This window comes from Sturnira hondurensis, unplaced genomic scaffold, assembly GCF_014824575.4.
Source record: "Sturnira hondurensis isolate 20B ecotype Veracruz unplaced genomic scaffold, ASM1482457v3 Scaffold0023676, whole genome shotgun sequence".
NCBI lineage: Eukaryota > Metazoa > Chordata > Mammalia > Chiroptera > Phyllostomidae > Sturnira > Sturnira hondurensis.
In genome coordinates, this window is record NW_028096307.1 from 1 (window position 1) to 13,638 (window position 13,638).

At 53.8% G+C, this 13,638-nt stretch overlaps 1 protein-coding gene across 1 annotated transcript; it reads left to right on the plus strand.

Moving 5' to 3' along the window:
- Positions 1-236: 236 nt before the first annotated feature.
- On the plus strand, positions 237-4,095 carry LOC118981128 (butyrophilin subfamily 3 member A3-like; the record flags this gene model as incomplete). Its single annotated transcript, XM_037037856.1, has 3 exons — positions 237-260; positions 665-691; positions 2,758-4,095. Coding segments are annotated over 3 exons (779 nt in total), but the record flags the coding sequence as incomplete, so codon positions are not given.
- Positions 4,096-13,638: the final 9,543 nt, after the last annotated feature.

Consider the following 13,638-nt stretch of genomic DNA (forward strand, 5'->3'; position numbering starts at 1 on the left):
ACTGCTGCACAGACAGGGACAGGACAGCTGTGTGGTGACCCTGGGACACCCCGTGCAGGGCACCTCGGGGTCCTGAGCTGCAGCTGATGGAAAGAGGAGGCGCAGCCAGGGAGGGAGCAGGCAGATAGAGAGGTGGGGAGGGTGGGGGGCAAACATGAAGGTGACGGGGGGCATGAAGGATAGAAAGGAACCCACTCAGAAATGTCAGTTCTGGTGACTGTCTGTCTCCATTGCAGGTGATCAGCCTCAGGCCTATGCAGGTGAGTGAGTCTGATGCTCTCTGGTTTCCTGGTTCCCGTGCGGGAAGCACGTCCGGCCTTTCCCTGCTGGGTGACCACATCCAGCTCAGAGACTCATTTTCTGTGGGTGAACCACCCCCTCCTGTCTGGACACTCAGAGAGGAACTTCCAGACCCAGCGTCCCCTCACCCTGATGCCACACACGCGCACACCTGGCAAAGTCTGGCCTTGTCCCGGAGGCCCCAGCCTGATGCAGGGAAGCCCAGCACTGGGAGAAGTTTTAGCCTGGTCGGCAGAGCTGTGGATGAGGAGAGTGGACGTTGGAGGAGACTGAGGAGAGGAGAGGGAAGAGGCTTAGTGTGGTCAGTGGGTGTGGGGAGGACAGAGAGAATGACCTGTCCTTGTCTGTGTCTCCTTCTTTCCAGTGTGGAAGATGGCCCTTTTCCAGCCTGGTGAGTGGATCACCCTGTGTCCCCAGGACAGCCCCCGAGGGCCTCTGCTCCCCCTTCTCTCTCCAACTCTTGTCTGGGACAGTTCTGGGGTGTGACCTGAAGTTGTGGTCTCAAAGGTGTGCCCACCTGCTGCCCTGAACCCAGAGACAATGGACAGGGACTATCCTGGGGTCCAAAGTTTTCTGTAGGAAGAAGAGGCAGGATGGATGGGGCTGGAGGAAGGGTCGGCAGGGAGAGGGAGGGGGTGACCTGACCGAGCTCCTGCCCCTGCTGCCCCTGTGTGTCCTCCAGTTATGGCGAGTTCCAGTCATTCCTGCTCTGTGAGGGTTGGGACAAGGACTGAGTGAGGTGATGACTGTGTGTTGGTCAGACACCCACAGGAAACAGACAGCCTGTTTGAAGGGGGTGTTTGTCTGATGGTACTGACCACAGTGAGGAAAAGGTATCTTTCCTTGATGTAAAGTTATTTATTTATTTATATATATATTTATTTATAGGTAGGAGGGTGGGGAGGGAGAAAGAGAGAGAGAAACATCGATGTGACAGGAAAACATCCACCCCCTGCCTCTAGTGTGCGCCCCAACCCTGGGCATGGACACAGGACCCAGGCATGTGCAGTGGCCTGGAATCGAACCTACAACCTTTAGCTGTGTAGGATGAAGCACATCCAAGTGAGCTACAGGGGTCAGGGCAGTGGAAGGCATCTTAAGACTTGGAAATAGGCAGGCAACTCCTCGGACTAGAACAGACTGTGTTGTGGGCTGACTCAGTCTCAGGGGTTCAGGGTCAGAGAGCACAGAGGACCCCGCAACCTGCCCAGATTGTTCACTGACTACACACCCTCACAGCACTTCTTCACAGTGTACCTCGGGCACTCGTGACTGACAGGAACAGGGACACAGAATGTGGCAGCACCAGCCACTCCTCCTGGTGGCCTTGTGACAGGTGATCCTTTATAAGCCACACGATCACCAGTGTGGAGGTGACCTTGGTGCTTCCTTCTCTCTGGCTGTTACTGACAAAAGTGCTCATGGCCATGTTTAAGGAACAAGGACTATTGTCACCTAGAGGCTTTGGTGAGCTGGTCTAGGGCAGTGAGGTGGGTCACAGGGCACAACATGAAGAGGTGAAAGAAACCAATGACACAGAGATGGGGCTGGATGTGTTCACAGTGACAGGTGGGGGTTGCCTTAAGGAAAACCAACAAGGACACATGATCCCCCAGGGCTCACAGCAGTGGGAGCTGTGACCACCGCTGGGCCGAGGGCACAAGGTGACAGGGAGGCCTCACTGAGGCCTGGAGGAGGCAGCTGGGGCTCAGGGAGGGTCCCCTGGGAGGGGGTGCTGTGGTGGAGCATCTCCCTGGGGGCGTGGGGGTCAGCACTGAGCCTCCTCTCCTCCCTCCTTCCCGTGTTCAGCCCGCACCTCCCCTTGGCCAAACCCAACAGTAACCAGAGTCCAGGAGCCCAGGGACTCTGTCCATAGAGGCCTGACTCCTGGGCCAGACAGGGTGGGGAAAGGTGGGGGTGGACCCCAGAGCACATGATGCCCCACCCTGGCCCCGAGCACAGAGGGACATGGAGTCTGACATCACACCAGGCACTTCTGCTCTGCCTGGCCTCCGACTAAACGTACTACTCAGTTTTCTCATTCCAACACAGAGATTAGTGTTTTACCCCCATTCACAGACAGGATATTGAAGTCAAGATATTCTGTAGCTGCTGTCTGTGGAGACAGAGACTGTGCAGAAAAGGACATCACCCAGCTCAGGGGCAGAGCCACGGCTGACACTTAAATCCATGTGACTTTAAAGCACTGGTGGGCACGGACATTTTGGGGACGCAAACACAATAGAGTTGGCCCCAAGTCTGCTCACTCCCCTTCCTCAGCAAACACAAGACACCTGGGGATCTCTCAGTGTGGCTGAGGGTCACGTCCAGGGCTGGCTGAGGGCTCGTGTCTTAGCCTCGTGGACTTAGCCTCGTGCCCAGACCCAGGCCTTGAAGGCTGAGGCTCTGATGTCTGGGCACCATGGCTGACCTTACCCCATCCCGAACCCCCTGCAGCGGACGTGATTCTGGATACAGACACAGCGCACCGCGCCTTCCTCATTTCTGAGGACAAGAGGAGCCTGCAGTGGATAGAGGAATGGGAGGACCTGCCAGACAACCCCAGTCGATTTTGTGGGAATCACTGTGTGCTGGGCTGTGAGCGCTTCGTGTCAGGGAGATATTTCTGGGAGGTGAATGTCGGGGACAGGAAACAGTGGTGTATCGGGGTGTGTAGGGAGAATGTGGAGAGGAGATTTCCTGATAAAATGAAACCTGAGAATGGATTCTGGGGAATGAGGAGGTCCGATGGGAGTGACTACCGTGGTCTCACTGACCCTCGGACCAAACTGACAATTGTCCACCCTCCTGAGAGGGTAGGGGTTTTTCTGGACTATGAGCAGGGGGAGGTCTCATTCTACAATGCCATCGATGGGTCTCACATCTTCACCTTCCCACACACCCACTTCTCTGAGCCTCTGAAGCCTATTTTCGGGATTTGGGCTTTGGACCCTACTCCCTTGACCATTTGCCCAGCACAGAAAGCAGTGGGGAGGTCCCTGGTGCCTGACCCAGGGCCTGACCCTTCCCTGAACAACCCCGTGGACCCAGGCTCAGCTGACGGGAATGGGGACTCTCAGGCTGAAGAAACGTCTCTGCTTCTTGCTGCCCAGCCTGGAGCTGAGGGCCTCCTGAACCTCGAAACATCTCAGCCAGAAATCACTTACTACAAGCATACGGAGTGACGGACTTCACTAACACTCATTCGATGTTTCCACATGGGATTAAGGACACAGGGGCAGGAAGAGTCAGCTTCCAGAGGTTACTCGCCAGCTTTGAACAACCAGAGCTGACATTTATAGGGGACTTCACATGGACTAGGGCTGTGCTAACTTCTTCAGGTGACTCTCCCTCAGAATCCTCACAACCCCCTGTGGGAAGCTGCAAAGTCAATGTCCTTTGTCCTTCCTACAAAGACAGTGGTGCTGGATGATGTCCACTCCCTGTCCCTTTGCAGCCCATTGTCCTGTTGGGCAGGATCATGGGCAGCCCTGAGGGTCCCTCCCAGGACACCAAGGGGAAAGGTCACTGGAGGTGACTCTGAGGCCACTCCCCTCCTGGATCCTTCAAGGTCAACTGTCACAGCCATGGTCCACCCCTTCACAGATTGGCTCTGCAGGACACCGTGGTCCTGAGGATAAATTCACAATGACCCAATCACACAAGGCTGAGAAGGGACCGGTGACCACTTTCTAAACCAACCTGTAACCTGTGAGCACAGAATAGACCCAGCCTCCTACCTCACACCTGAAGGTTCTCTGTGAGCAGGACTGTGGGTGGAAGGGAACAGACGGGCATCAGTGGAATTGTTATTGGGTGGTGGAACCCATGTCCAGGACAGGGCCACCCACCGCTCATCACCCACTGAGGTTCCAAGGTTCCTGTCACCTGTGGGTCCTGGGGGAAGGGTGCTCTTCCTCATTGTCATGGTCACTGTGACTGTTCATTATATGTCCCCTCCCCCCACATGTGGGTGTCAGGTCACATTTGTTAAATAAATTTGTGAATAATCTTAAGCTTCAACGGAGGTCTTTCTAGATTTATGTCCCTCAGTTAACTCAGCTGTTTCACAGGTTAGCTCCTTGGCACATTTCTACCAAATCCTCGTTGTCATGGTTTAAGTGTTGCTGCTGTGATGAACAACCTCACGTCTCATGGACGAATACAACACACATATATTGTCTCACATCTCTGTAGGTCAGAGGTCCAGCATGGCCCTCACGAATCTGAAGTCAGGTGCAACAGGCTGCGTCCTTTCTGGGGGACCCACAGATGCGACTGTGTTGCTGACTCTGACGGCTGGCAGGGCTGAGGGTCCTGCAGTGACTGGACGCGGATGGCCCTTCTTGCTACTGTCAGAAGAGCCAAGAGCACTCCTGGGTGGAAACAGCTGGGATCATAATCCCAGGGACAGATGTGGGGGAAGGAGTCAGGGGAAGGGAATGACGTGGGAACAGAGGTCCAGTTGTGGAGTCACTGCTGGTGGGGCTGTTGCTCGTGAGCTCGCTGCAGCGTTGACACCCACCCCCCCAGGGACATTGGTGGAGCATCCCCTCTACCCTCTCAGCGTGGCTTCCCCCTGCCAGAGGGCTGAGTGAGTGGGTGTGTCCGCTGAGCTATGGGCATTGAGTCTTGAGCAGTAGGGTGAGCTCAGGGGGGCCATGAGCAGGGGAGGAGATGGAACCCCACGAAGTGCACCCCTGCTGCTGCTCAGTGATCTCCAAGGGTCCCCGTCTGTCACATGCATTAGGATTAGGTATTTTAGACTATTTGTCTGTTCCCAGGTGTAGGGTCGAAGTCCCTCATTGAGATAAAGGGCCACGAGGATTGGGGCGTCTGCCTGGAGTGCACCTCCACAGGGTGGTACCCTGAGCCTGACGCAGTTTGGAGGGACCCCTATGGTGAGATGATGCCCGCCCTGGAGGAAGCTCAGACCAAGGACACAGATGGCCTCCACAGGGTCACCATGACTGTGATTATCCAGGACCAGTCTGTGAGGAATGCCCTCTGGGGGGTTATCCCTAGTAGGTAGGATCCTCAGCAGACACTGGGAGCCTTAGTGGGGCTGGGGGAGGGCCAGGGCTGGGAGGGTCCTGGGCCCTGAGGAGCGGAGGCTGCAGCTGAGCTGAGGCCTCTCCCCTCCTCACAGGGAGCATCAGTCTCCTGTCCCAGAAGGCGGAGCCTCGTCTCTGAGGGCAAATCTGATCCTTTGTCCCTGTTGTGGCTCTGATGCTGCAGCTAAGTTTGTGTGTTTAGAACAGTCTCATACCGTGGACAGTGGTGGGGGCACGGGGCTGTCTGCACCTGGTGGTGCTGATGCTGAGGCCTCCCCTCCTGCCTGTGGGGTTTTCCGCACACAGGACTAGGACAGTTTATAGCTACAAACACTCCTAAAGTCACTCATCAAACACTTTACAAGGATCACATACATTCAAGGCTCAGTTCTTGACACAGGAGGTAAATCAAGAACACAATGCATGAACACCCTTCCCTTAGGGTCTCACATTGTAGAGAAACAGAAGGGAATCTTCAAAAACGTAGGTAAAGCCACCAGTAACATAACTGGTTACACTATGGTGTCAGGTGATGATGATGCTGTAGAAAAGTGAATCAGGTGAGAGTGTCTGCAGGGCTGGAGGCAGGGGAGCTGGGATGTAACTACAAAGGTGAGGGAAGGCTTCACTAAAAGGGCGACGAGAGGGTTGGGACTTCCTGCCAAGATGGAGGTGCAGGTAGACACGCTGTGCCTCCTCCCGTGACCAAAAGCAGGAGAGCAACCATTTAAAATTAAAAAAAAAAAAAAAAAAAACAAGGACCAGAACTGACAGAAAATCGAACTGCATGGAAGTCCAGCCACGAAGGCGTTAAGGAAGAAACATCCATCCAAACAGGTAGGGGGGTCTGAGTGGGACAGCTGGGCAGAGAGGACTCTGCCAAGCAGTGGGGGAGGACCAGGGCGGGCAAGGCAGCCACTGGAAGAGCAGGTGGTCCCACATTCACGGGCAGATAAAGCAGAAAGAACACCTGGGGAGCAAGCCAGACCTTCCAACCCCCAGTCCCAGAGCAGGGAAATAAAGCCTCAAACCTCTGACTGAAAACACCTGTGGGGGTTGAGGCCCCAGCAGGAGAAACTCCCCTTCGCACAGGAGAGTTCATTGGAGAGACCCACAGGGTCCTAGAATGCACACAAGCCCACCCACCCGGGAACCAGTACCAGAAGAGCCCACTTTGCTTGTGGGTAGCAGGGGAAGTAATTGAAATCAGGCATAGAGCAGAGCAAATGCCATTTTTCCCTCTGGGCCCTCCCCCACATAGAGTGTCACAACTTAGCCATGTGGGTTGCCCACCCCTGGTGAATACCTCAGGCTCCACCCCTTATACAGAGCAGGCAGCCAGATAAAAACAATACCAACAAAAAAACGCCCAAGTGAAAGAACAGATCAAAGCTCCAGAACAAATCCAACTAAGTGATAAAGACATACCCAACCTATTACATACACAGTTCAAAACATTGGTAATCAGGATGCTCAGAGGACTGGTTAAATTTGCTCACAAATTAGATGAAAAAATGAAGGCAATACAAAGTGAAATAAAGGAAAATGTCCAGGGAATCAATAGTGATGGGAAGGAACCTGGGACTCTAATCAACGGTGTGGACCAGAAGGAAGAAAGAAACATTCAACCAGAAAAGAATAAAGAAACAAGAATTCAAGAAAATGAGAAGAAGCTTAGGAACCTCCAGGACATCTTTAAACGTCCCAACATCCGAATGATAGGGGTGCCAGAAGGAGAAGAGGAGGAGCAACAAATTGAAAACTTGTTCAAAGCAACAATGAAGGAGAACTTCCCCAATCTAGCAAAGGAAATAGAATTTCAGGAAGTCCAGGAAGCTCAGAGAGTCCCAAAGAAGCCAGACCCAAGGAAGAACACACCAAGGCACATCCTCATTACATTAGCCAAGATCATAATGAAGGACAGAATCCTAGAAGCAGCAAGAATAAAGGGACAGTCACCTACAAAGGAGCTCCCATAAGACTGTCAGCTCATTTCTCAAAAGAGACCTTACAGGTGAGAAGGGGCTGCAAAGAAGTATTCCAGGTCAGGAAAGGGAAGGACCTACATCCAAGATTGCTCTATCCAGCAAAGCTTTCATTTAGAATGGAAGGGCAGGTGAAGGGCTTCTCAGATAAGGTCAAGTTAAAGGAGTTCATCACCACCAAGACCTTATTATATGAAATGTAAAAGGCATTTATCTGAGAAAAAGAAGATAAAAAATATGAAGAGTAACATGACAGCAAACTCANCATAATCAATAAAACATATTTTTTTAAAAAGGTGGCAACAGGGCAGTGAGGGAGGGGCAGTGAGGGAGCAGGAGGGGCAGGTGCCCAGGGCCTGAGGCAGGAGCCTGTCTGGCAGTTTCCAGGGACCCACAGGCAGGTGTGGGTGGAAGGACTGAGTGCAGGGAGAATCACAGGAGGGGAGTGCAGACCTGGACGGGGTCCAGAGCAGCCGGGGCAAAGCAGGTCACAGGGAGCCTCTGGCTGAGTCTCAGTGAGACAGGAGCCATGGCTGGGATTGGAGCAGAAGCAGGGAGGAGGGTGTTGCAGTGACCAGGCCACAGTGATGGCGGCTCAGCTGGGACAGTGATGGTTGTTGGTTTTCATTCATCTCGTCCTTCCAAGGGTGACTGCAGGTGCTTCTGCTCTTCTGTCTCCTCAGCCCTGTCAGGTGACCAAAATGAAGGTATTTGTTAATGAGTTTGACATCCTTTGTTCAAAGAAAACCAGCCATGAACTAGGGACTGGTAGGGCCGCACCTGCGAGGGACTCTCTCCCTGAGGGTTTGGGGCAAGAGCAATGGGTGCAGAGGAGGGAGCAGACATCACTGACTAGAGGTCAGTGTTTCCTCGTCAGGGAGCAGGTCCCCTGTTCTGGGGGCGGGTGAGTGGCCTGAAGAGCTTCACTGGGATGTCGAGGGCACAGGGTCTCTCATGTAGCAAACCAATTTGGAAAGTCTGCAACCAAAAAGAGTCCCAGAGACCATGTGTTTGTCATAGAAAATGGGGCACATCTCAGGATGTGGAGACAAAGTGGGAGACGGTCATGTCAGCTCCTTTGCTAACCTCTCTGCTCACTTAGTGCCCAGGTGTCCTCTTCCTGAGGCCCTGCCCCCTCACTCAGCACGTGCAGGTGTAGCCCCAGGGAATCTCCTCTGTGAGCTGCCCAGGGTCTGGGACCACAGGGCCTTCATGGAGGTCCAACTCCATGGGGGCGTCTTCCAGCTGCCGCACACCACCTGAGCACCCAGACCTCACCCTGATACTTCAGGTGCAGCTGACATGCTCCTGCACCCAGACACTGCTCACCCCAAGCTCTTCCTGTCCCAGGACCAAAGGAGGGTGCTTGGGGGTCCCTCCAGGCAGATCCTGCCTGAGTACCCCAAGAGATTCTCCTTCCATCCATGTGTCTTGGGTGGGGACAGCTTCCCTCAGGAGGATGTGACTGGGAGCTCGTTATGGAGAAGTTGACCCCGAGGCTGTGGGGTCTGCACAGACCATGTGCATAGGGAGGTGGACGCCCAGCTGGTCCCTCAGAGTGGCTTAGGGACCGTGGAGTTGTTTGGACACCAGTGCCGGGTCCTCTCCTCTCCTGAGAAGACCCTTCCCCTGAAGGAGTGCTTTCCCTGGGGGTGGCCATCTTCCTGGACTATGAATCTGGAGATGTCTCCTTCAATTATTGGAGGGACAGATCACTCACGGACACGTGTTGCCATTGGCACTTCTCTGAACCCCTGAAATCCTTCTTCAGGCTGGGGTCTGTTGACAGTCCCCTCATCCTCTGTCCAGCCATCACTGCCACCCAGGAGGTCACTGTGCCTGAGGGTGGCCTGGTTCTCCATGAAGCAGGGACCCACCACAGCCACCAAGGCCAGTACCCTGCTCTCAGAGCCCAGGAGAGAAGCCCTGGCCATCTCTGCTCAAGGAGCACAGCACCCAGAGGATTCGGCCCCTCCCTCTGGGCACAGCAGAGAACCTGCTCCACAGCCTGGGACCCCTGTACAGTCGCAGCCCCCCCCCACTTCAGGCTGTTGCTTTAGCAGCTGGTGAGCCTGTCCCCACGGGGCAGGGACCAGTCTCAGGAGACCCAGTACTTCCATGTGTCTCTAAACCAAGGACAATGTGGGAAATGCTGACAGTCTGCTGCTCTGATATCTGGGTGACCTGTCACCGTGGGACCTGAGGTGACACCAGACACTGTGGACTCGGGGTGAGGACAGCAGTGTGATGCACCAGGACCTGAGGGGTGAAAAGCCACATTGGAGTTCAGAGGTAGAGGAAGGGGGGTAAGAGCTGGGAGGGCCCAGACTGTTGGTGTGGTGGCCCCACCATGACAGCCAGGGGTCTGGCACCAGGAGGTCCATCCCCACCCTCCCCCAGAGTTGCAGCCCTCATAGTGACGCTCCAGATGCAGAGAGTGACAGACAAGGACAGAGGATAATGGACAAGGACATCCCAGATCTGGCCTGTGTCAGGTGTCCCTGCAGTAAATCTCCTCAGTCAGTGAGGATGGCCCCAGTTTGAAGGTCCTGGCTGAACAGATGCGTGTGAACCATATTCATCCAAGGTCAGGGTCAGTGGGGAGGCCAGCAGTCTGCAGCTTCTTATTCTCAGGATGCACTGAAAACTTCAGAATTCCCGAGCTCCCTGGACAGCTTTTGCTCATTTCACGTACACCTGACAATATTTGCTATATTGGAGTGAAAAAGCTATGAAGACATATTTATTTATATACACTTAAATGATAGTGATTAATTGATCACTTGCTAATGTAAATAACATGTTTTGTGAAAAGTAAAGTTTTTGGAAAGCAAAATAAATGCTATGGCATTGATCAATTTGTTACGTGTGGCTGAATAGAAGGCTGGATGGTCGTGACTGGCAATGTGAGAATGTGGAACCCTGTAGACAGTTTTTATGAGGGTTAATTTGAGGCAAACTGTCGTCATTGTGAGGGGGAAAATCTGAATGCTCTGGAGAGAGACAGGTGTGCAGCATCTCTCTGTGTGTGGCCTGAGGGGGGATGTGAGGATGCCGAGAAGGTGTGAGAAAGGACAGGGAACAAGATCCCAAGCTCCTTGGAGGGCGATCACTCTCCCAGGGGTCTGAAGAGCAGGGTGACTTCTGGCCTCTCAAACGCAGGTTAATCCAGGTGCCTGAGGACAGTGAACAGGGTTTGCTCAAGGTGAGGCTAACCATTTCCTAAAGAGGTGTTGGCCTGGGGCGTGACCTATCAGTTAGGGGTTTGTGGTCAGATCACTGCATGAGCTCACTGGGCTCACTGATTTGTTCCACTGATTTGTTGCCACTGTGGTCACTGATTTGTTGCAGAATGAAACAGAGCGAGAGGCATCTCAAAACTCAAAGTCCAGAAAAGTAGGCAATTCTGGTTTCACTTTCTGTTGGGGAATTGACTTTGTGAGAATTCCCTTCTTCCTTATTTGGGCATCATCTGTCCCTTCTCAATGCCAACCCACATCCAGGGACTGCCACTGGGTGTCCTGTCTGTGGCTTCCCTGGAAGCCCTCACCCCAAACCCTGGTCTTATTCTGACCCCAGTGAGAGCTGCCCCAGGGAGAGCAGCCTTTTCTTCAGGGGCAGTTTGTGAAAACAGTTGGGGGCAATGGTTTACCTTGCACCTGCCTGAGAGGGTTGGTGCTCAACAGTTGGAGGTAGAGAGGGGCTCACCCCAGCTTGGAGCATCCACCCAGGGCAACCCTGAGCCTTTGTTCCCAAAGCTCCCCCTCCCCCCAACCCCCTGCTGTGACTGCAGCTGCCCCAGTCTCTCTGCTTCCCCTGCACTTACTCCTTCTGCAGGGCCTGTGGCCTAGAAAACTGGGGTTCCTCCCCCTTGTTCTACAAACACAGCCAGGAAACTCCTCTTCCTGCAGAATGACACAGGCCAGTTGTGTGCAGGGGGGGTGACTGCCCACCTCCCTGGGACTCTGAGCTCCCAGCCCCCATGGCTTCAGAGCCTCAGGATGCTCAGAAGTGGAGACAGTGAGGGCACCTTTCTGATGAGGACAGAGAGGAGAGATGGTGGTGAACCGTCCTCTTCTCCTCAGGAGACCAGCAAGGCTCTTTGACTGCGTCCCTGAGGTTGGTTAATTTATTATTTCTCCTTGCAGAAGTACCTTGAAGCCTCACTAATCTATTGCTGATGATTGTAAATAGGTTGGTGTCGGGGCCATAGGGGGAGAGGTGTAGGAGCCAAGGGCTGGGAGTGGGACCAGTGTGCAGACAAAACAGGTCGTCTGAGTAGACTGATGATCCCTGGTGTCTCCTGTCTTTGGGGAAAAAGAGATGTCTTCTGACTCACGTTCACTGCCTCTCAGTCTCTCCATCCTCTTCTCCTTTTTCTCTCTCTGTCTCACACACAGACCCACACACGCACCCTCACCTGAAAGCGTTCATCCTAGGAGATGCTGTGCTGGTGAGGACCTGGGTTGTGGTCAGTCTTTCTAGTTCACGTGATGAATCAGGGTGAGTTGGGGGCACAGAGAGAGAGCATGGTTCTCCCCTGGGGTTATAGCAGCTTGGGTCTGGGACAGATCAGGGGCTTTTTCAAAAGAGCTGATCAGCACTGGAGGTGAGGCTTTACTCATTGGGAGCACAAGTGCTGGGGTTAACATATCCAAGAGTAGTTCGGCCAGCTCTTTCCTTTTGAGTAACCCTGGGGTCCTAGTGAATTCAGGGTACGTGTCAACAAAGCGAGGCATTCTGGGATTGTGCAAGATTCATGATGGGATGCTAGAAGAAGCTATCCTAACCAGCTATTGAGTGTGTGGCTGGGATTGTGCCTCAGCTGCAGATCTGGACACAAACCTGAAACACCTCAGGGTCGTTGCTGGACCATGTCTTAGAGCTGCCCCTTGGTGTTGCAGGAGCTCTGGCGGGGCTGGATCCAGGGAGCACTTAGTAGGAACTTTGTTTTCCTCCTGCTTCAACTGGACTGGCTGCATCCCAGTGAGACCTTCTCTGTGGGTTCTGACATTCCCATTTCCTGTAGCTGTGACTTGTCCCTGAATAGTTTGTGGCTGCCCCCCTGTTCCCAGTAGAGAAAAAATGACTAGAAGGAGGACTACAGACACCACCTCATCCCAAACTAAGTGCTTTTAGTTACATGAGAAAAGTCTGCATTGTTTTCCCCAGTAACATGATCTGACACCCAGGGTGTGGTTGGAGAGCTGAGACCTTCTGAACGTGAACCCAGTTCTCCCACCCCTGCCACCCTCAGGAAGGTGGGTCCACTCCCTCCCCCTCACTGAGGTGAGAAACGTGAGATGAAGGGCGGGAGAAGAGGGGAGAGAGATGCAGCAGGAGTCCTGTAGCTTCCGGACCAGGAATGGAGAGACCCATGAGCTGGCCAGATGCCACCTGCAGCCTGGAGTCCAAGTGCATCAGCCCAGCCCAGGCGAGCCCATGGGACCAGCTGTGCCCAGTGCGCTTTAGACTGGCGGTGGGGAAAGAAAATGTGCACAGAGTCCCTGAGATGCTGGGTGTTTGCTTTGAAGCACGATTGCAATAGACTCTGGAGGCCCAGGCCATGGACAGACCCTGCTGGTCCCCAAGTCCCCAACAGACACATTCCCAGCCTCTCCTGTCCAACCTCAGAGAACACAGGTCCTGCAGCAGAGGAGAAGCCAGCACACCCGGAAACCCAAGTGCAGCTCAGATGAGGCTCAGAGGACCCGTGGACCTTCTCAGCAACGCCCCACGGGAACCTTCTCTGAGAAACGTGGGACCTGCCCATCGGTCCCTGACAGGACTGCCCGTGGGAACGGGAAAGTGATGCTGCTTGGAAAGAATGTGAGACCTGAGTGTCACAGGAGCCAGGGCAGGTGTTGAGGGTCTGTGCCCTCTCTGTCCCGGCTTCACTGGGGTCTGCTGTCAAAGATGTAAGCAAATGATCACAGTGACCCTTTAATTCCTGCAGCCCTTCCTCTCCTCACACATTGTCATGTGCTCATTTGTCCTAAAGCAGGTGCACCTAGTGAGAGACTGCTCACACACACCCACACCCAGGAGTGATCCCAGCAGTAGACCACACAGAGAGACGCACAGGGTGGGAGTCGGGGCTGGAGCTGGTTGACATCTCTCTGTCTAACACCAAGTCTGAGTTCATGCCTAACTAGCCTGTTGGTGTCCACCCAGCAACTGATAAGACACAGGGCTCTGAGCCACTCAGAAAACAAGTGTTTCAAAGAGGGACTTTGCTCCCTTTCTTCCAGCAAAGAACCTTTCTTGGACCCTACCCTTCCTTCCACGTCAAAGACTAA